Source organism: Nomascus leucogenys, chromosome 3 (genome assembly GCF_006542625.1).
Source record: "Nomascus leucogenys isolate Asia chromosome 3, Asia_NLE_v1, whole genome shotgun sequence".
Classification (NCBI taxonomy): domain Eukaryota; kingdom Metazoa; phylum Chordata; class Mammalia; order Primates; family Hylobatidae; genus Nomascus; species Nomascus leucogenys.
Window position 1 is genome coordinate 138352486 of NC_044383.1, and position 23822 is coordinate 138376307.

The 23822-nt window shown below is 38.1% G+C and overlaps 1 protein-coding gene across 3 annotated transcripts in view; it reads right to left on the reverse strand.

Annotated features, from left to right (window-relative positions):
- The window catches only part of SYNE1 (spectrin repeat containing nuclear envelope protein 1), a 526037-nt gene that overhangs the window by 266446 nt on the left and 235769 nt on the right, over positions 1 to 23822 (reverse strand). For all 3 annotated transcript variants that reach the window (XM_030809854.1, XM_030809853.1, XM_030809855.1), the window contains 10 exons: positions 23142 to 23345; positions 21625 to 21832; positions 20610 to 20722; positions 18776 to 18981; positions 17510 to 17665; positions 13361 to 13652; positions 12363 to 12535; positions 9152 to 9461; positions 7755 to 7919; positions 3108 to 3464 (listed from right to left, as the gene is read on the reverse strand). In XM_030809854.1, the coding sequence (XP_030665714.1) occupies positions 3108 to 3464; positions 7755 to 7919; positions 9152 to 9461; positions 12363 to 12535; positions 13361 to 13652; positions 17510 to 17665; positions 18776 to 18981; positions 20610 to 20722; positions 21625 to 21832; positions 23142 to 23345 (2184 nt within the window). The remainder of the gene's footprint in view (positions 1 to 3107; positions 3465 to 7754; positions 7920 to 9151; positions 9462 to 12362; positions 12536 to 13360; positions 13653 to 17509; positions 17666 to 18775; positions 18982 to 20609; positions 20723 to 21624; positions 21833 to 23141; positions 23346 to 23822) is intronic.

Sequence of the window (23822 nt, forward strand, 5' to 3'; positions counted from 1 at the left end):
GGAGACACATGAATAGCTACATTACTGTGTATACCCAATCCAAAATAAAGCCTTAGGGCTTGAAAAGTACACCTCTGAAATCGAGGCCATGGTCAACTGAGTTACACAAGGTGCTTTGCAATCAGAGTGTTTCTCTCATAGGGTTGTCACAAGGAGCAAATGAAATCATGAATGTCAAATACTTAGCACAGTTCCTAGCACACTAAGTGTCTCATTCATAAAATCAGCAGGAGAATGACTCCCGAATATGTAAATACTGTGTGGATAACAGTAGCACTGAAGCAAAAAACCAAAATAAATTAAGGAGGAGGGGCAAAAAGATGAGTAACTACTCAAATAGCTGTTGCTGTGACCATTATTGTCCGATATTTGTCAAGAGATGGCCCAGATTTGTAGAGAAACCACATCCCTCAACAAACCAGCCCTGTGCTTCATTCCTCGTCCTGGTAAATGGCACCACTGTCCCCCGCTGATGTCAATCAGAAGATTAAGCATCATCTGGGCCTCTCCCTTTGTTTCCTTTCTCACTCTATGCAAGAGATATCCAGGCTAGCTTATTCTGTGTCTTAGCTCCTTTTATCATTCCCCTCTTTGCCTCTGCACATTGACTTTCACAGACCCACTTACATATTCATTATTTCTTTTTGGGCTGGCACTACATCCTCCTAATCTGATTCCTCCTCTCTAGGTTCCTCTCTTGTGTTTTCTGATTCCTCAGTGATCCTGCATCTTGATGCTGTTCCTCTATCTCATCTATCAGGTCACATTTTAATTATACCTCAAGACTCAGCTCGAATAACAACTCCTTTAAGTATCCCCTGCCCTCCTTCCCACCTCTTCGGGCTTCTCATCTCAGGATACCCAGGACCTTGCAGACATTCATTACAAGGAGTATCCACATTGGCTTCATACTTGTGTATCTCCCCACCTAGGCTGTGATTATGAGAGCAGGAATGACGTTCTCTTGGTTTGTCAATTCTTTATTTAACTCGGTGTCTGAGCTGGAGTAGTCTGAGACATTTTTATTTACAAAAATTCATCAACAACTAAACAATTTCTCTCTGAAATTCCAAACACTAAACTAGGACTAACTATTTTACACCATATGGAACCTTTTACTTAAGACAGAACATTGTAAGAACATTGTAAGAAACTTAGCATTCAAAAAAAACATAAAAATACTGGAGATTCAAGTCAGTTACTTATGAATGGGATGACATTAAAAGTGAAAAGTTTTTGACCAAAATGTTACATTTAAAACATTTCTGTAACTTCATCCTAAATTAAAGTATGTCAGTAGAGTCATTATATAAATATCAGCTTATATATTTCTGATTCTGTTAAGTTCTAGAATGCATTTTTTCACCTTATACAGCTTAAGAAAATTATTTCCAATGTTAATATCCCAATGGATATTAAGAAAAATGAGTTTTGCAAACACAGTAAATAGAATTATTTTTGCAATATTATATTATATAGTTTATAGATCATCTGTTTTTATGTTTTAAAGAATTTCTTGAAGATTGTCATCTAATTGCATAAAATAAATACTTCAATTCTTATTGTGATCATCAACAATGACAAGTCTTCCCTAAAAGCAAAACAATGCCCTAAGAACTCTAGCATATCTACTATTTTGTTAATATTTTCTTACATATTCATTGTGATATAAATATCTCCACTTTTAGATAAAATGCCATTATTAGAAGTAAAAAAGAAAATATGAATATTGCGAAGCAATGTAGTATTGTCATTGAAAGCATTGACTCTGGAGTCAAATCTGGAAGCAGACATACTTCCAGACAGAGGGCTGTCATATTTGAACTATTTAATACAACTGAAAACCCATATTTACTACTGCATTCTCATGTGTATTTTTATAGGCCTCAACTATTATTTTCACTAATAATATCAACGTAAAAAATAACAATAACAGAACAGTAATGTAATCTAGGCACAACCAAATCTTTCCTTTTTAAAAATTTCACTCATATTACTGGAATAGAAAGAAAGGGAAAGAAAAAGGAACCAAAACAGCGTAACTGATTTTTTCATATTATACCATGTAGAGTAATTATCAACTTCTTTGACCCTGTGTGACAAAACTGATTTCTATGCTTTATTCTGGTACATAAATCTAAAGGACTGGAAATGCAACAGAATAACAAAAACAAACCCCCAAACCTAAAAACATTATAAATAAAGTAGCATAAAGAGGTAGAAAGCTTTATTTTATGGCATGCTGCATTTGTTTCAAATACTTGATTTAAAACCAGACACTGCTGGAAATACTACATGACTTTCTGACTGGCAGGAGCTATTTTGAAATTGTTGTAATATAAATAGGAGCAGAGAAGTTTACTAAACTTCCTTTTAAGGACATCCATGAATCAGGGCATTATAAACTGGAAATATTGAAAAGGCTTTCAAAGATACTGTTTAACAGTGAAAGAAACGAAGAAGAGGTTAAGCTTTTGCTCTTTCTTCGGTCTCCCTCGTAGTCTTCCCTTTCTCACATTCTAAAGAAGCTGCCATTAGTTTCAAAAAAAAAAAAAAAAAAAAAAGTCTCGGGAAGGTGACCAGGGAGTGTGACGTAGATTTCTGTTAACAGGCTAATTCAAGAACAGCTGTCAAAACCACACAGAGGAGAGCTAATCAGGGCGAAAACTATTCGCTGTGCTGTAGGAGATTACCAAGTGAGTCTTTTAAGGCTATAAATTCAATCATTTAGTTGTATGAAATAGTTAACTGGCAAGAAAACAGCTATGACTCTCTGTCTATTTATGCCCCTGCCCACAGGCCATTTTTCAGACTGAATGGCTGAATACAGTATTACAAACTGTTACACCATAGGAATGAAAGTAAAATGTCTCCACTAACAATGTTTCCTACTGCAAATAATAACCCAAATCTTTATTTTTACAAAAGTTTGATATATGACAAAAGGAAACGAATCAGACTTCGCTTATTTAATGAGATAAATACTTCTTCCAAGTGTGCATGTTGCGTGTTTTTAGTTAGCAAGATTTTTTTTTTTTTTAGGAATGATGAAAGTCAAAACATTTTTTAAAGCATAACCACCAATAGAAAACAGGAAGCCAACTTACTTGTCCTTTGTGCCAGCATTCCACTATCTCCTCATCCGTGTTCTTGCCTTCCAGGAGGGTTAACTGCTGAGCCCAGGTTTTCAGAAGGGCACCGAACTCTTCCAGGGCCTGCTCCAGTTGAGCCACTTGGCCTGAGAATTCCTGCTCCGAAAGGGCCATCTGGCTGACCAGGTTCTCCAAACAGCTCTGCGTTTGGAATACACTGTCTTCCCACTGCTTCCAGTCGGCACGCAGGGCCTGCATCTCCGTGTGCATGAGCTCACACCCACTGGCAGTTGTGTTCTGTTTCACTTCAGGAGCCAGCGACTCCACTCTGCTGAGACGGCTTGCACCAATCTCTCTGGAATCTATCAGCTCCTGTAATGGAATATCACCATGGTAACTGAAGAGCCTGTGAGTCACTTGGACTGCAAGTTTTCAACTGTGTACACAGGGGGACCCTGTCCTGCTAGGCAGTTTTAACAAGTGTGCCACAAGGACCCAGAATCAATTCATCTGCCCACTCTTAAATTATAATAGCGGGAGTTGTCATCACTAGCGCCTAAGGCTTATGGCAAAAAAAAATCCCGAGAATCCTCAATATCCTGAAATAGACTAAACAGAGACCCTGAAATCAGGCATTATTTGCACACGTGAAAATGTTTAGTGACAAATGATCAAACCCAGATTTCCCTCAAAGTGAATGCTCAAGTAAATAAAGATTGTGGCAGAACTGTGTTCTGCTCAAGGTCTCTGTCCTCAATTCATCTTCTTCCACAGGGTGGTGGCTTAAATCACACTTCCATTCTACTAGGAATCAAGCAGACTCATCACAGCAAAAGAATGAGCCCTACTCAATTCCAAATACTTCAATACTAAGTACACATTTTTGTAGCATATAAAATGAATAATGCATTCATAGACTGACTTACTCAAAAGTTTAAAGTAACCTCTAGACTGAGTACATTTATTAGTATTTTTTTACCTTAAAAAAGTCACTAGAAATTTAACAGTTTAGCAATAGCCAAGTTAACAATTTAGCTTGATCTTAAAGCACACAAATACTCTAAAGGACAAGATAAAATTAAATTGCATTGTTAAATTGATATAATTGCAGCATTTCTCTCTGAGAATAGATTCTCTTACTATAATTTTTCTCGGTGAAATAATCATCTGACGTTTATATATTTAATATCTATTGCTAAAGGCAGGATTTTGTTAATATTATTACAAAGTTATGACTTTACCACTGGATTAAATAGAAATAAAAGATAATTAGGCACAAAAAAGTTCAAGAAGAAAATCAATGACCAATTAGCAGTAAAGAAACATTGGAATGTTAAGTATGAAGCATGCTTAATAAATTATGTTAAACATAAAGTATGTCTTAACTAGTCTATATAATATAGTTTGCGTCTCATTAAATTAACTTGAAATAAATATATCTGTTCACAATTATATACAATAGAGCCATATTTTAATATAGATCATTTGAAAGCATTTAGTATTCAGTTGTGCAGTAGTCTAAATTACAATGACATGAAAATCCTTACACACAGCATGATATGCATATTCAACCTTTTCTCAGCAACAGGATTCTAAAAACCATCCCTGTTTATTAGTGTGTACAGTAGTTATTTGATGAAGAAAAAATATATAACTTTTTAACCAGTGCTATGTCTAACTAACAGACCTAAATACTTGTAATAATTTGCCTTTGTGAGCAATTTCAAATTTGAAGTTCCCCAAAATACTCTCTTATGCTTTATCCCAATTTTCCTTAGCATGAAAATGGAACACTTCAATATTTGCAATCAGAAATCTAGCCATTCAGAATTTGAATAAGGACATCATCATTGTCAAGAGTTTTGAAATGGCTTTTGCATATATTTTCTTATCTTGTATTTACATTTTTAAACATATGATATACACATACACACATATGTACATGAACATTCACGCCCTCATACCCATATACATTTTGCTTTAGAGTTGCCTTTTCTCAGTGATTATTCCTGTGGATGTGATAGGTGTGGTGTTGAAGGACAGAGGAGGTGCTTTATGTGTTTCCTCCAAGGTTTTTAAAACCACCCACACACTAACCTACATTCAGGCTGGACCTGAACTTCTGAGAGGCAGTTTCTGATAGTCTTCACTTTCTCCATCCCAATTTCTTTCTGCCAATTCCTTCTCCTATATTCCTTGTCTCTATGGAAGCACTTTATAAAGGCTTTCTCGATAAAAAAGAGTATTTGTCAACCCAGGAAGCAGCCTGGGTTGTAAAAAAAAGAATTATTTTACTTTCTCTTATTTAACTTTTTGAAACAGTAGTCCATTTCTGCTATCTCCTCTTCCTCATCTGCCATTTACTCCTAAATCCATGTAACCTGATTTCTCACCTTCCCTGCTGTGCAAATGTTTCTCAGACTGGCTGCCCAACAGCCTCACTGTCAAACCTAGTTGGGATTCTTCAGTATTCCTCCTAACGGCAGCCTCCTGCTGTACCTGTGATGGTGACCACCTTCTCTACTTAGAGCCTCGGTGGCATCACACCCTCCTACTCTTCCACTTCTTGTTTCTCCCTCCCTTTTTCTCTCTACCTTTCAAGTCATTTTCTCCTATGGCTCATTAAATATTGGTAGCACCCAGCTTTTGGTTCTGTGCCCATTGTTCTATTTGCTCTATACATAGGTCTTGGTTTTATCCATTTTAGTGGCTTTAACAACAATTAGACACTAATCACTTTCAACTCCATGTCTTCAATCCATCTTCTTAACCTGAAATTTAGGCTTGAATATGCAACTGCCCCCAAGACATTACTACTACCTGGCAGTTCAAATTGGATCTGATCATCAATGAACAACTCATGTCTTCCCCCCTATCACCAGGCTCCTCTGCATGCAACTATTTTCCTCAGGTGGTAACAGTCCTGTGGATTCTAGGTAAAGATTTGACCATCATCCTTGACTCTTCCCACCTTGTCATGTTATAGCCAATTAATCACTCATTTACCAAATCCACTGGATTTTCTTATTGGGTGTGTTCTATGTGCCAGGCATGATGCTACAGGTTTTATGTGTATGATCTAATTTGGTTGTCAAAACAACTTTATCAGACAGGTACTATTTTCATGTATGCATTTTTTAACCAATTGAGAGGTGGAGGCTTGAGGACATCAGGTAACTTGCTGAAAGACACGGCCAGAAAGCCAATAGAAGAAGGATGCAGCATTGGGTTTCTCTGATTCCAGAGCCTGAACTCTAATAGTACAGTAAGCTCTTACTACATTTTTTGTATTATTTTATAAAGACCAGTTTGTGGATCACTGTTCCTCACTAGACTGCAAGTTCCTTAGGGAATGCACAATCCTGACTGAGTAAATGGATAGATGGGTAGATGGATAGATGGAAGGATGGATGAATAAATTATCATAGTACTAAGAAATGTATCAAAGAAGAATTTTAAAGAATCACACAGGAAAAAAAGGACTTAAAAAGTGGTTTTATGTTATTAGCTCAGTTAAAACATACATAGTCATAAGATTTAAATAAGATAACACTTTTAAAGCACTTAAAAGTAGATCTCCAGGGACCGGGCACCTTGGCTTATGCTTGTAATTCCAGCACTTTGGGAGGCCAAGGCAGGCGGACCAGCCTGGCCAACATGGCGAAACCCCGTCTCTACTAAAAAAAAATAAAAAAGTTAGCCGGATGTGGTGGCAGGCACCTGTAATCACGGCTACTTAGGAGGCTGAGGCAGGAGAATCTCTTGAACCTGAGAGGCAGAGGTTGCAGTGAGCTGAGATCGCGCCACTGCACTCCAGCCTGGGCAACAGAGCAAGACTCGGTTTCAAAAAACAACAACAACAAAAACGAACAAGTAGATCTGCAAAATGTAGTTCCAATTGCAACCACAAGCTATAATTTTTATGACTTTTATGTTCTGATCTTGGAATCAAAACACGATCTGAGTTTTAAATTCCTGACCACAATTACACCATTTATTCCCAACATTTTCTCCTCTAAAACTAAACCACTGAGGATTTCATTGCTGCTTCATTTTAATGTTAAAATCCATTATTTTCCATGGGGGAAAATTATTACAATTTAATATTTAAGCAACTAGAAATTTACTAAAAGATACTAGAGTCTGCAACTCCCCAGAAAGGTAAATTTCTGTTTTAGAAATTGTCCTTATGTGGAGTAAACGAGATGATAATTTCAAGGTCCTTTGAAGTACTCCCTTCTATTATGTTGTTGGATGTCCTCTAGGAAAGCAGAACAAAACATCCAGAATGACATTTTCAGGTTATTGTTAGAATACATTTAACTAAGTTACTATATAAACTTTTCTTCCCTGGTGCTAAACAACAGTATCTGGTTTTGTCAGCCCACCAAGTTAGCCATTTCCTAGCCTGTCATATTACAGCAATAAGCACATTTGCATAAAGAAATGTAAAGACAATGTTACATTGTGCTCGTAAGTGTAAAGTCTTTTGAATTCTTCTCATGACTCTTGTTTATGTTTAGAATCAGTGAGGCATCAAATAGAAAACAGGAAGGAAACATTTTAAATAACAGAATCTTATCCACAAAATCTTTATCAAAAGTATGTTGTACTCAAGAAGGAATGAAGCAATGTAGATATAGCATCTGTTCATTTCCTGACCTTAATTTTTGATAACTTTTTCTGGGTGGCTGATGAATCTCCAGACGTATCTGACCACCGGTGAAGTTCTTCCTTTGCTGAATGGAGCCAATCTGTGAACTCGTGGACTGCATCTAAATACATTAGATGATCTTTCACAATCTCTTCCACTTTCCTCATTTTTTCCTAGTAAACAAAGGAAAGACTACCTCAACAGTGGTCCTTTTGAGAACATGAACTCAGGTAAGACAACAGGCCTAATAGAGGTCTCTTAATACATCTCAGAAAATTTCATTTTTGTTCTTGAATTTTCTCTAAGTTTAATATCTTAAGAAGAAACTATCAAATTTAACTAAATGTCAAGGCTTTGGAAAAGCAACTATTTTCCTGTAAGTTTACTGTTTTCTACCTTAGTATGGAAATCATGCTTAATTCATGTTGGCTAACATCCCTCACTAACAATCCTCTTAATAATTATTATCATAACCATTCTTATTAAAGCAATTATTTGTTAGCTTGGTGTACAGCATTCTGTTCAGCACTTTAAATGCATTTGCTCATTTAATCTTCCTAACAGTCCTGTGAGGAAGATACTATTATTATTATCATTTTATAGGAAAAGACACTAAAGCTTAGAGAGGTTAGGTAATGTGTAATTGTGGCCAGTCACACATTCAAAAGTGTCAAAGCCAGAATTCAAACTTACGTCTTTTTGACTTGAGTCATAGCTCTTAATCATTAACAAGATGAAAATGAAGATAAACAAGCACATCTATTAATAATCATAGTGTCAAGAAGACAAGAGTTAGTTCCCAACAAGGCAAACCAAAGAAAAGAAAAAGCAGCAAACAACAACACTTCTCTCCCTTAATTTCTATAATATTTACAAATATGCCAAAGAATAATCATGAAGGAAATGAAAGATTCATATAGAGAATTGGAAAGATATTTTTGATATTATATAAAGGAGCTTGTACTTTGGAAAATAGAAACTGTTTTTACTAAGATGAGAGATGAACACAATATTTCGTACACGATTGAATCTTGAAGGTAAATAGACTTACATTTAATATAACAAATATAAGTGTAGCAAAAGAAAAACAACTTTAACAGTGACATTTGATGTGCAAAGTAGATAGATTAACTAAAAAAGCAGAGAAAGAAAAAAATAAGCAATAAAGAATAATCCCAAGATTGTAGAAAGAGAAAAATGAATAGGCATCCATAGTAAGAAATGATGTTTATGTCATACCCATTTACTGAATGTATAAATAGTTTTAGAGCAGCCAATTCTCCAACAATTTAATCCACGGTTTCTTCTTTACCTGACCTTGGCAACAGTCATTATATTATTAATATAAATCAATATATTATATTAATGTATTATAAAGCATCGACTTTCAATATAAAGCACTAACCTTGGCAACAGTCATTATATCATTAAACTGTGTTTTCAGCTCCTCTTGAGCTGTGTCCTTGAAAGATTCATCCTCCGTCTTTTCATAGAGGTCCCTGGACTTCGCAATTAGACGGTGAAGGGCTCTCGTGTGATCTTCTGCCTCAGACAGGATGGACTGGAAGTGGTCAAGCAGGACGAACTTCTCTTTCAGACCTGGCTGCGGTTGTAAGGGATGTTCTACTTTTTGATCCACTGATTCCATCCACTGCTCCAATTGGTTTTTCCTCTCTAGATAGTCATTCCATTGGCTAATCACAGACTCTAAAGTGCTAGAATTAATGTCACATATTAACAAAAACGAATTATTTTGACATCTCTACTGAAAACCAATCACAAAGACATGACATCCATGTGAATTGTTTTATTGAATGCTACTGGAAGTGATGAAAATGTTGCTTTTGAGTGCAGGGAGAAACACTACTTCTCTGATCCATGAGATCCTTACCACAGGTCCTTTGAACAAAGTCAATCTATATTAAAACATGAAATAAGAAGTTGTAGTCATACATGCATCTGGAATTTGTCTTCCAAATGCTAACTATTCTAAATGAACAAGATACATTTATATGTTATGTTGTTAAAAATCAGCATGGGAACATCAATGAAATTTTATTTCATATAGATCAGTTATTAATTTTCTTGGAATTATTAATAGTTTATCTTATTAAAATCAGATGGTGATTGTTGACTGGAATTCAAAATTCAAGGTATCCTTCCTGAGTAAATGATATATCATTAGGTTGATTTTCATTTGGGGACACACACACACACACACAATATACAGTGCTATTGTGTTGAATGTGTGAATGAATGCTCAAGTATTTATAAGAAAAATAGTCACAAATATAATAGCTTTCTACATAGTCAAACAAAGCGCTCTCCAGACTGGCATTTAGGAAAAATCCCTCCATTATTAAGCATTACAAGCTATTCTAAACTCATCTGCAGTGATTTCCCCAGCCCCCCTTGCATACAAGCCTATGAATCTGAAATTAAAATACTGTGGTAAATGAACTTCCAGCATTTGCTCAAACTGTTGCTTTTGCATCTTTGCATCCATTGATCTATTGTACCCTCATCATGCAGGCTTTAAAGTCCTACCTGTTCCTCAAATAATTTTCTAAAAAGCACCCCCACCCCGCCTTTTTTTTTTTTTGACAGGGTCTTACTCTGTCACCAAGGCTGTAGTGCTGTGGTGCAATCATATAGCTTATTGCAATCTCTGTCTCCTCCGATCAGGTGATCCTCCCACCTCAGCCTCCCAAGTAGCTGGGACTGCAAGTGCATGCCACCACGCCTGGCTAATTTTTGTATTTTTTTCTCTTTTTTTGAATTTTGACTGTGACTTCAGATAATATTTGCATATTTTGTAGAGGCATAGTTTCACCCTGTTGCCCAGACTAGTTTCAAACTCTTAGGCTTAAGCAATCTGCCTACCTAGGCCTCCCAAAGTGCTGGGATTACAGGCGTGAGCCAAGACTCTGCATTCTTCTACAACCCCACAGTGCATTTTGAAAATGGTTAGTAACATAGTCTGAGTCAGAGTATTCCAAAATACATCCTGTGCTAGTGTCTGAGCTTTTAGAGGGCAAAAACCTTTCTGTTTTATTTCATTATTTTAATGCAATAATTTGAACATTGCTATCGTTCAATATGTCACTGTCAAATTTAATTTCTTGCTGAAATAGTGGAGTCAAGGACCAGAGTCTGCTTCCTGCATGTAACATCTTATTCTAACATCTGAAAAATATCTACCCATATTCCTATGAACTTTTAGGAAACTGGCCTAAGCCAAGCCTCTGGAAGCTTACTTCATGCTCCGGCAGTCTACGATATAGAGTAAGGCAACGATAGCATCTGATTTTTTTTCTTTTCTGACCATTGTGAGTTATTACTAAGATGCAAAGTCCTGCTGACTTTGAGAGTCACTGCCTATGCTCCATATTAAATGAAAAAAAAAAATAACAACAACAAAAAACCTCCAAATTGTTAGTTGTAACCAGGGATTTTTGTTTACATTGCCGTGGATAACTGTAGTGTTATTTCTGTTTTGTTTTGTAATGAACTTGAATTTTCTTTAAATATTTTTTAAATTTTATTGTAGGTGCAAGGGTACGTGTGCAGAGTTGCTGTATAGGTAAATTCGTGTCACGGGGGTTTGCTGCCCAGATTATTTCATTGCCCAGGTACCAAGCCTAGTACATGACAGTTATTTTCGCTGCTCCTCTCCCTCCTCCCATCTTCCACCCTCAAGGAGGCAACAGTGTCTGTTATTCCCTTCTTTGTATAAACTTTAATCTTCTATTCATCTATTTTGTTATGATCACATTGGGCACCCAGTGTGTCCATGATCTAACAGGATATACAACCATCAGAATATGGCTCTTTTTTACTGTAATTCAGACTGATGGTCATTTGTCCGACAAATGAGCCAGATTATTTATGGATACTCTGAGAAGAGGGAGGTAGGGAGAAACCTCTCACTTATAATTACAACAACAACAAAAACACTACCTGGTATAATAATCAAGGGCTTCCCTACTTCCTCATCAACATCTGGTACAGGTGATTTCAACAGAGGCTCTACGGCTGGGCTCTATTCCGGATGGGCTGACTGTTGCTTGTGCGAGAATGTCCCACACTTTGTAGGATATGAGCTCTCTGTGCCTCAGTCACTAAATGCCAGGGATATTCCCTCGTCACTGTGACAATCAAAACCACCCTACACATTTCCCATAATGCAAATGGGGGTAGTATGACTTCTAGTTGAGGAACAGATTTACGACTAAGCTCAACAGCTGCCAATAGCTTAATTTTCCGTATGTTCCTTAAGCTAAAAGGTATTCAAGTTATTAAAGAACCATATATTCTTGCTTGGATGGCTTGAAAGGAGATGTTTTGCTGAGCCCATGTCACGTAAGATTCCAGGAGACATAATAGGTAGATTTAAATATTTTAAAAATGCAAGCAAGAACACAGAAACAAAGCAATAACAAGCAAAAACCAGTCATCGCCCTATGGAAAACACAACTTAGACAAAGACAGGCATGCCTACAACAAGCTACAGTAACATGCTTGGGAATTCCACCCCAGGAGACCTCAGTACTGCTCCATCATTTTACTAAGTCACTGCATTGGACTTAGTCAAACACTAAAAATAGGTTCTGTACCTTTGAGCGTGGATGGAGGAGCTCATGATGTCAGCCCACACTTCTTTAAGGGTCTCTAACTGAGTCTGAATCACCCTCTGACCTTCTTTGTTGCTACTTCTCAAGGCCTGCTCCCCCTTGCCGATGGCCATATTCAACTTAACTTCCCCTTCACCTCTCATCAGGAGAATATCCTGGGAAGGAAGAAAGAATACTTATCAGTAGGCACGTAAAAACCTTCTTCTATTTTAAAAAAAATAGTAGTTTTCTATAAGAATTGAGGTAGGAATACTTTACTTACCTTAAAATGAAAACAACAAACTCTGGGCCCTATTGCAATATAATATTGACTTAAAATTAGGTATCTGGGAGTCTAGGAGTCAAATATTAATTCCAATATAAATTCTTAGAAAACTTGGACCACTAGCCTAGAAAGTATAATTTTATTGACTTCAGTTTCAAAGAGTGAAAATACATTCTTTTGAAAATGAAGACACATCTGTCTAAAACCCAGCAGTCCCCTACATTGATTGGCTGGCTAATTTCTCTCTTTCAAGGTCACTTTCATTGGCTATAGTCTGGGTTAGTTATCTCCTCTGAGCTTTCAATATACCCTTGATGGCTTTAATCATGGCCCCTAGACATGCACTGTATTGAAAGTAGCAATTTACAGATTGGTGTCTTCCCCTAGACTGTGAACTCCTAGAAAATGGGGTCTAACTTTTATCTCTACATTCCCAGCAACTTGCAGAGTGCTTGGAGCACAGTAGATATTCAGTAACGCTTGCTGAATATTTACTAAATCAAATTTAAAATTATTTAAAGCTATTAAAACAACAATCTTTCCTTGCAAAGGGGAAAAATGATGCCTCTGTATCCTTTTTGCCCAATTTCTCCATTTTGCCCACACAATCCTCATTTAGAGGCTTACAGAACAATTAGGACACAACACAAGCACTTGTGAATCTAATCAAATTAGCATTCAGCAGTTGTCAGTGTCTGGCTGCTGTCGCATGTACCTGTATTTGTGACAGCCGTTTCTCCAGGGTGTCTTTGCTCCCGAGAGTGCTCTCTGCACAGGCCAGTCTGTCCTGAATGGCCTTCACCCAGGACCACATGCTCTGCAGTGCTTCCTCCAGAGCTTCGTGCTCCTGAAGGGCCACCTGGCAGCTCCGGAGCTTCTCTTTGGTCATTCTAAGTAGGTTCTGGTGGCTTGTGAGGAGCTGGGAACACAGGCGGCCCTCCTGCCCAGCACCATGGCCTTCTTCACTCAGAAGCTGCCCTCTCTGGGAAAGCTTGTCAAGAGACTCTCTGAAAAAAAGGAAAAAGAAAAAAAGAAAAGAAAATTAATTCTGACATTCTGGAGTGCAGGGGAGTGACAAATGATTGTTGATATTGGAACAGTAACCAGACACAGGCTCATAGCTGACATGCCTTTTAAATAAAGACGCTGGGAACTGACCTGGCTATTTCATTCTCTTATGATCTCTCTTAATGTTGTCAGTACCTATCGGGGGATACCATTCAGTCTGTGCTGTGCCTGCATCCAAATAGCAGTGGTGGAGCCTACTGTATTACTTACCGTATTTCCACAAATTTAACTCAGAAAATGGGCCCAGCTGCCTCTCTAGGCTTCTCTGTAGCATCTCTCCATTCCTATTTAATGGTCAGATGATGAAAAGCTCCCTGAAATTCTCAAAACCCCTGCTGTCTTGTATCAACACGGAGATTCCTCCTTTATGAAAACCCTTCTGCTCAGCACTGTTGCATTCCTAGTTGCCTGTTCAAAGCTTGGTGCAGGCATCACATCCCCAGGAGCATCCACACCAACTCAGCGTGGGTGGGGAGTGTGGGACCTCTCTGTGCCCTCTGCTCCTTGTCTTGCTCTATCACCATGTATACCGACTATCTCAGTCCAAAAGCCTTTCACTTTCTAAAAGCTAGGGCCATTATATTCATCTTATGTTCCCAAGACCCAACACAACATCGTGCAGAGACTAAGCGGAAAAAAAAAATGTTCTTTCGAAAAGCTGTTGTAGGATCACTTACGAGTTTTCTTGTTATATCTTGGGTATTGGGCTCATCTTAGTTTGGAGCCTTGTTAATTAGATCAAGGGGGAAAACGTAAGCATTATGTGGCTTGGTTGGTTTTATTCCCATCTTATAGAGTTCTGAATTCTTATCCGCACATTTACCAGGAAAAAGCCCAGGATATCAGAGGGTAGCATGGGATGTCTTAACATAAACTGTTGTGACTACTAGAAAAAGAACACAAAACAAATCTCTCGTGGAAACTGAATGTTTCAAATTTTTTTGGAATGGCTATTATGCAAATATATCCTATGGGCCACCCTGAGATCTGCTAAGAGTTACACAACAAAACGCCTACTCTGTAACAAACTTGCACATCCTGCACATGTACCCTGGAACTTATAAAATAAAATAAAATAACACCTACGCTAAAAGGCATTTATTATACTTGTTATCTGTTTGGTGAGACAAGAAGGTGGCTTAAGCAATGATGTGAGTTAAATAATAATTCAAGAAAAGAGATTTTCCTTCTTACTATGAGATAAATTGCTTAATGCATGATAAAAAGTCAATGAGTCTTAAGCTGAGGTACTTTTATACAGGGCATTTCCTTAAAATATTTCAAGTAGTGAAATATTATGGTGAAAAGAAATCTAGAAGACTAGGAGGAGCAAGCAGCAAGCCAGTGAGAGACGTCAGGTGGCCCAGTGGAGAACCTGAGTGACCAGAACAGCGTATTAGGATTGTCTGCAGAAGTGGCCAGGATGGAGGGAAAGAACCTAGAAACAAGCACACCGAGATCTCTTAGCATCTGGTCCTGGAATATCAGAGAGTGAAACTGCAAGAAGGATTGCATGCTTATCAATGCGAAAAAGTTGCAATTATTAGAAAAACAATGAGGAACACAAAAGACCTTGAATTTGGTGTTGAAGTATATTTGGGCCACTTTCTCTAAGGCAGTTTTGGTGTAATGATGGCAGGAGAAGCAGATACAGAGGAAGGTAATGAACAGCCTGTAGAGAAGAAATAAAAGCTGAGAATACGGAAAGCCATTTAAAACATCTGGAAGAAGGGAAGTAGGTCTGGGTGTGTTATATTGTATCTAGACACAAGTCAACACTTAAAAAGCAAAATTTAAGGGCAATGTAGTTTTCAGAAAGTTATATGGTTGCAATGATGCTATTATTCTGTTAATTCAGTGAACATTTTCTATTTTTCTGGCAGTATACTAGATAATGAATAGAAACGATATAGATCAATGTATTTCAGGGACAATTTATATTAGTCATCAAACTAGCATACCAACAAGTAGTCATCAGCATGGGTTCTTTTGTGCATTTGTTTGTATGTTTGTTTTTCAAGACAAGGGATACTGGGCATGTTTGACTAAAAAGAGGACTCAGTGGAAACAGAGAATGACTATGATCTGAATTCTGGAATTTCTTTCTTTTTTTTTTTTATTTTACTTTAAGTTCTGGGATACATGTGCAGAATCTGCAGGTTTGTTACATAGGTATACAAGTGCCATGGTGGTTTGCTGCACCCATCAACCTGTTATCTACATTAGGTATTTCTCCTAATGCTATCCCTCCTCTAACACCCCATCCCCTGACAGGTCCCAGTGTGTGATGTTCCCCTCCCTGTGTCCATGTGTTCTCATTGTTTAACTCCCACTTATGAGTGAGAATGTGCAGTGTTTGGTTTTCTGTTCCTGTGTTAGTTTGCTGAGAATGATGGTTTCCAGCTTCATCCACGTCCCTGCAAAGGACATGAAACTCATCCTTTTTTATGGCTGCATAGTATTCCATGCTGTATTTGTGCCACATTTTCTTTATCCAGTCTATCATTGATGGACATTTGGGTTGGTTCCAAGTCTTTGCTATTGTGAACAGTGCTGTAATAAACATACGTGTGCATGTGTCTTTAGAGTAGAATGATTTATAATATGATTGTTTCTGACTTATTTGATAAAGTAGAGTGGGTGCTATCTTCTTCTGCTTCTTATGTAAATGCACTGGCTCTTTAAGAGGACAGTTAATGAGCCCAAGGAGCCAAAGCCAAGCCACACTTCCCTGTGGAAAGTGTCCTATCTTCCAAAGGAGAGCAAGCAACTGAAAATGCCAGGGGTGGAGCACAAATTTGGGAGCAAAGACCTCAACGTGGTAGGGTCAAAAGCACAGATCAGGGAACTTTGCCTGGGAAAAGAGCCAGAAATATTTTCTCAGTGGGAAGCAGTGAAGAGATAAATACTGTAGTTGGGTACAGGGACCACAAAGAAAGTCAGACTTGACCATACCTTTCACTTTATTAAGATTACAAGGATGGGTGGGTGGGAAATGGAACTGGAAACTGAAATGTGTGAATAACATATGGAAATTGACATATATAGTACTCTTTTTTTTGTTCCTTTTTTTTTTTTTTGAGATGGAGTCTCACTCTGTCACCCAGGCTGGAGTGCAGTGGCACGATCTCGGCTCACTGCAACCTTTGCCTCCTGGATTCAAGCAATTCTCCTGCCTCAGCCTCCTGGGTAGCTGGAATTACAGGCACCCGCCACCACGCCCAGCTAATTTTTGTATTTTTAGTAGAGACAGGGTTTCACCATGTTGGGCAGGCTGGTCTCGAACTTCTGACCTCAGGTGATCCGCCCGCCTCGGCCTCCCAAAGTGCTGGGATTATAGGCCTGAGCCACTGCACCTGGCTAGCACTCTTTTTTTTTTTTTTTAAATCTTTAAAGTCACTGTGAATTTGTGGTTTTCTTTCCTTCATATCAGCTTCACATTATGTTAATTGATCCTCAAAATAACCTCAGAGAGGAAAGTACAGTATTATTAACAAAATGTTTGAAGGCTAAAATCAAGAGCGACAAGAGATAAGTGACCTGCCCAATTTCTTGAACAAACAGGAGGTGGATGTGGAATGCAGATGAGCTTCTTACTTCCACCCTGCACTCTCACCAGAATACTGCACTGCTGCAAAGAGTGCAGCATGGTCCTTTGTATTCCAGACATTCAAGGACAGCACAAACCACTATCCCCAAACCAACTAACCAACCAATCAAAACCAAACCAACCAACCAACCAACTAGTCTAAAACATGGTAAGAGGTAAAGGACCTGTTCCATTTCTGGACCATACCTTGCAGCCAGCAGTTCTCCCAAAAACATTTCAACTTTATGAACTTCATTTTTCTTCTCAGGAATGTGCTGTTTACTCTCTCCCAAGTTTTCTGTATTGAACCTTTCTTCCATTTCATGGATCCATAAGTTCAGTTTTCTGTGCTGATCTTCAAAGCTAAGGAAAAGAAAATGCCTTAGAGAAATTCTTAAATGCTTGTTATGATAAATTACTTTTAATAGCTGAGGTCACAATGTCTTTTAAACGGCAATTAAGACCTCATGAATGTTCAAGTTACAAAAACAAAACAAAACTTAACAACTAACCCACCCAAATTATCACTTATTTTAATAACAAAGTGACAATCATGACAATTTCTTTTGAGATCCAAGCAGGAAAAGAATCATCTCACCTAGCTGAATTGATTTCATAGCTGGTAATTGCCAAGAAGATCACATTCCCACGTCAATGAGCACTTAATTTTGTGTTTTACTACGAAGACCCCTGAATTGGGGCCAATGGATATGAACTGATTTCATAGCTGGTAATTGCCAACAAGATTACATTCCCATGTCAATATGCACTTAATTTTGTGACTTACTACAAAGACCCTTGAGTTGGGGCCAGTGAATAAGTAGGGCAGTGGAAGCCCTGGGAAGAGAAGGGAAAGTGGCCTCTGTGTCTTTGTTTCTTAAGGGATTTTCAAATATAGCTCAAGAGCTCTAAGTTTTGGAAACAATGTAAGCTCTCCAAGAAAGCTGGACAAGAGTCAGGCAAATTATTCTGCCATCAGAAAGACAATTTGATTCTACTGACATCTTTTCTCACCCTAGTCATAAGTGGCTTTTTCTCCCCTTCTAATTGTATATTCACCATACGTTACTTATTGGAATCTAGATCCACAGAATTCAATCGTTGTTTTTTGCTATGACTCTATCCCAAATGAAGTGGATACAAGGAAAAACCTTGTATAATCTAAAAATTGAGGTGTCAGAGCTTTATATATTGGTGAACCAAATAAACAAAAATTATATGCATTTATATAATTTTCAGTTACTAGTAAATATAGTTTATTTGTTTTCTCCATATTAAAAAAGCCAAGTCATAACTTCAGAGTCCGAAAAATTGATTATTGCCCTAGTATCAACCTGTATTTATGATCAAAGCTTATTATAATTTAAATTCACAGTGTCAAACGTTATTTGTTTATTCACATGACTCTTTTCTCTAAGCCTTTAAAAACACACTTGGTGTATGATGAAATCTATGTTTGTTAAAATAACCTACCTTCCAAGTTCTGAAGCACAGTCTTGAAGAGCCTGCTTATCTTTAAGGCATTGTTTCAGAAATGCTTGAAACTCTTCATTGGCCTTTGTGATTTGTTCCTGAATGCTACTGACAATTTGTTTAGACAAATGTGCATACAAAGTTTGTCCTTCTTGAGTCACCGCATCAAGTTTGCTCTGCCCATCACTGACTGAGTCCAAAATGTTCTGTTTCAGGAAATAAAGGTAATAGGTGCATGGGACTATGCATTACAATTGTGAGCTGAAATAGTAAAGCAGGAGAAGAAAAACACAGTCCAAAGGAAAAAGGCTTAACAAGGCCGGAGTAAAAATGATGCATACAATTGGACACAACCAAGGCTCCTCATTGAGAATGGTGTCAGCCAGCCAGTGGAACCACTGAGGACAAAGTGTAAAGAAGGTCGAGCTGGAACGGAGGACGTTCTCACCAAGGTCTTGTTCTCAGTCTCTCCCCATTCTCACTGTCCCAACATGGTCCAGGTTCCACCATCTCTCAGGGTTCATGTGAGATCCTCTACCTGGTTAGCTGCTTCCAGCCCTTCCCCTGATCCACCCTGTATACAAAATCCTCAGGCCCTTTCTTTTCCTGGCCTGCATGTCTTTCTTGGAAAATCTATGCTTGGGCAGGGCTTCAACAAGCAAAAGAATTCCAGAGTCCAGGGCTAGCCCCGCCTCTCCCCAGAGCTCTAGAGTGGCATCTCAACTGTCACTCAGGCATTTCCTTGTGGAGTCTGCTACACCTCAAGCTTAAAAGGAGACAATTCTACATCTGAATTCTCCACACCTCCTGCAAAACCAGCTTCCTTCACTATAACAATCTTTCTATCATTAACTTCTAATCTAATGAATTATCAACATCATTTTTATCCCCCATTAGGCCACAAAATCCTCATGGTTCTCATTAGCTTTTAAAAGTGATTTATTTTGGCCGGTCATGGTGGCTCATGCCTATAACCAGCACTTTGAGAGGCAGAGGCGGGTGGATCACCTGAGGTCAGGAGTTTGAGACCAGCCTGGCCTACATGGTGAAACTTCATCTCTACTAAAAATATAAAAATTAGCTGGGCATGGTGGCACACACCTGTAATCCCAGCTACTTGGGACGCTGAGGCAGGAGAATCACTTGAACCCAGGAGGTGGAGGTTGCAGTAAGCTGAAATTGTGCCACTGCACTCCAGCCTGGGTGACAGAGCGAGACACCATCTCAAAAAAAAAAAATTTCTTTTTATAATACTTAACATAGTGCTTTACTCAGATTAGCTGCTTGACAAGCTTGGTCAAAACCTAACTTGAGCCTATTCTTCTGTAAATAATTTCTTAACTCTACTTCACCATGGACTTCTCCTTCCTGAGCTCATACATTTTCAGTCAGTAAAACCTATAAAACCTGTAATATCTATTCTTTTAGTTTGAATATATCCCATCTCTAACTATAGACCATAAGTTACTAAAAAAACACAAACCATGTCTTCTTCTTTTTAAAACTCCTCCACAAAAGTCATATAATACAGATACAATTATTATACTCTTATTGTTATAAAAATTAAAACTAGGTTTAGTTTAGATTGAATTCCAAAGAATTGTCAATAGGCTAAAAAGAGAGAGGAAAGGGATCTGGAAATTCTGTAGCTCCAACTTATTTCTCAACATACTTATCAAGTTATCTATTTCCTTCTGACTCAATCAGCTTAATTCTGTTAGAGACAAGGAAAAGACTGGCTCAGATAAGATTTGGGAAATGAGATAACTTAGGTCTGCCTGCAGGCACTTGAGTACATTTTGGGGAAGAAGAAAAAGGATGTCAGCTTCTATACCTGTAGATCATGGAGCTTTGCTTCTAGAACTTTGCTGTCACCGGTGCGATCTGATGATTCTTTTGCTGCTGCCTTTGCTCCCAAAAACCATTCTTGGAATTCCTGCATAGACTCTTTTGAAAGAAAAATAAATAAATAAATAAAAAATAAAAATAAAAATAAAAAATCAGGAGTAAATCCAAAACATTGAATGGGCTCCCAGGATTACCACAATGAATTATTTCTGGCCTTTAGCTCATCTCCTCTTGCCTTACAAAATATTCCAGAAAGAAAATAATAACATATAAAGTAATAAAGTATGATCTACAGCCATGCAAGTTCATGGTAGAATTGAGAAGTTATCTCAGAGGAAAGACTAAAAAGAAATGTATGTTCCTGGAATGTCTAATATCCTGTTGTATTTTTTCTTTGGGTCAAGAAAAATAATTAATTGCCTGAATACGTAAAAGTACAAGGAGAGAAATGCTTCAGGGACATTAAAGCCATTTTGATGGCACAGGGAGGAAGCACCTCCTCTTTTGGGGAGTCATGATGGATCCATGTCAGGCACAGCTGTGTGGAAAGCAGAGGCAGGGCCACAGGACGGGCAATTTCCTGGACCCTATGGCTGCCCTGTTTCATGGCTTCTACCAACATCCAAGTTTATTGTGTCACTTCATCATAGCATAAAAAATTTCAATAGTTGTTTGGACAGTGGCTGCTGGCCACTTGAGCAGTGGAAGTAATTTTCCACACACATGAGCTATATATAGAAAATGCAGATGAAATTCAGAATCATCAAGATGGTGAACTCTCGCTTTCTTGGGAAAAAGAGGAAAAAGAAAGAAAAAGTTCTGCATAGGGTGAGAGCCTCCAGCACAGCACTTCTATCGCTCGAATCACAAAGCACAAATGAATTTGAAGTGATACCCTTCTGGAACGTTTCCTCAAACTTTTGTTGGCAGTTTCTAGGCAGCATTTGGTTTGGATTCTTTCTCGGAACAAACTACTCACGCTAAGGCCCCTTAGAACTCACCACTGAAGTGTTTTTCCAGAGATTCCTGCAGGCTGGCCTGGGTTTTGGAGCACAACTGGCTCATGGCTTCATGTTTCTTTATCAGACCAGTCATTGCACGGCCCAGGCTCTCCAACTCAGCCGAGTGGTACTTGCGGCACAAGCTATTGAGATTTTCTTGGGTGGAGCTGATATTGCTTTGTTGACTTTGAAGTTCTTTTTGTATATCCTACAGAATAAAAGTATATTATGAAGGATATTCATAACTTGAGAGAAATACTCCATTTACTTCACTATGGTACTTTTTTACAATCTGAAATGACATTGTTGAATCCATTCCATGGTGTATACATTTTGGTGCAAGTTTTTGAGTACTTGTACTAGATCTGTACTGATTCTTTCAGAATTTTGCCCAGTTCTTCTTGGGAACAAACAGCCGTTGGGAAGTAGTTAGGGGGTGAGGTGTAATCTAGCATTTCAAGCAAACTGAATAGGTCCTTATAGATTCCAGTCCATGATCTTGGGTTCAGTCAATTGATTAGAGACCATCACAGTTCACATTCTTCAATGAGACACTTGAACTTTGTTTCAGAGTCATGTGCTCACCAAAAGCACCAGTAGTTAATAAAAAAAAAAAAAAAAAAAAGACCTCAGTTTCTAGTACAGTAAGGAAATATGCTAAAAGAGAACAAATTGCATTTGTTGAAAAGTCAACTCAATGCATGTCCTTTACAAATAGCTAATTAGGAATGTTATCTATTAATATGGATAGAAAACATGAAAATGGGCCAGGTGTGGTGGCTCACACCCGTGATCCCAACACTTTGGGAGGCTGAGGCCAGTGGATCACTTGAGGTCAGGAGTTCGAGACCAGCCTGGCCAACATGATGAAACCCCATCTCTATTAAAAATACAAAACTTAGCTGGGCATGGTGGTGGGTGCCTGTAGTCCCAACTACTGGGGAGGCTGTGGTAGAAGAATCACTTGAACCTGGGAGGGGAGGTTGCAGTGAGCCCAGATTGTGCCACTGCACTCCAGCCTGGGTGACAGAGCGAGACTCCATCTCAAAAAATAAAAATAAAAAAATAGAAAACATAGAAATGTAATGTTTTCTCAACTTCTTCTTTTTCAAAAAATATATATTCTCTGGATGAAGGCAGTCACAGTGACCAATAAATATAATTAAGTGATGAAAAACTATCAGATACTCAAGTTTGAAAATTTGTGGAAGTCAAATAGTTCTTCCACAGGCTCCACCCTTTTATAAAAAAGAAAAAAAACCTTTGAACAAGCATAGACTATGAGCAGGCACTACAGCAACACATGCTATTTTCAAGGTATTCATTTTTTATTTCTGGACACCTGCATTCAGTTCTTCACGTGTTGCTTACTTTGCTGTGTTCAATGTCATAAATAAGTTGGTCTGGTGTTCATATGGGTGAGAGCAGAGGTTATATTTTTTATTATAGTCACCACAAAACAGGAGAGCTACTATCAGCATTCGAATGGAAGCACTTAATGATAGTTTATTACCTACCTTGACTTTTTTCAATCCTTCACAAGTCTCAGTTTGGGCACAGTTTATCAACGATTCTTCCACTTTTGTGAGCCATGTTGTTATGTCATTAATAAACTTCTCCACTTGTGTACTTTGAGCCGTGAAATCCTTCAGGGTTCCTTTTGCTACTTCAGTTATTTCTTTGGCATGCTCCAGTTTCTGCCTTAAGTCTGCTTCTATAAACTAAATATCAAGCAAGATTTCATCAAGATCTCCACACATTCAGTAGAAATTCTGTTCACGTAATTGTCAAAACCACACAAGTCTTATCATGGAAGTCAGCTCCAATGTTAATATGCCTTTCCAAGAAGGAAAATCAGTGGACACAGTTGCCAAACATATGAAGTGATGGGCAAATAGAAAGAGGAAGGATTGTGTTAACACTGGGTGGGAGATTGTACACCAATCACAGACAAACAGAGAGCCAAATCGTGAGTGAACTCCCATTCACAATTGCTTCAAAGAGAATAAAATACCTAGGAATCTAACTTACAAGGGATGTGAAGGACCTCTTCAAGGAGAACTACAAACCACTGCTCAATGAAATAAAAGAGGATACAAACAAATGGAAGAACATTCCATGCTCATGGGTTGGAAGAATCAATATCGTGAAAATGGCCATACTGCCCAAGGTAATTTATAGATTCAATGCCATCCCGA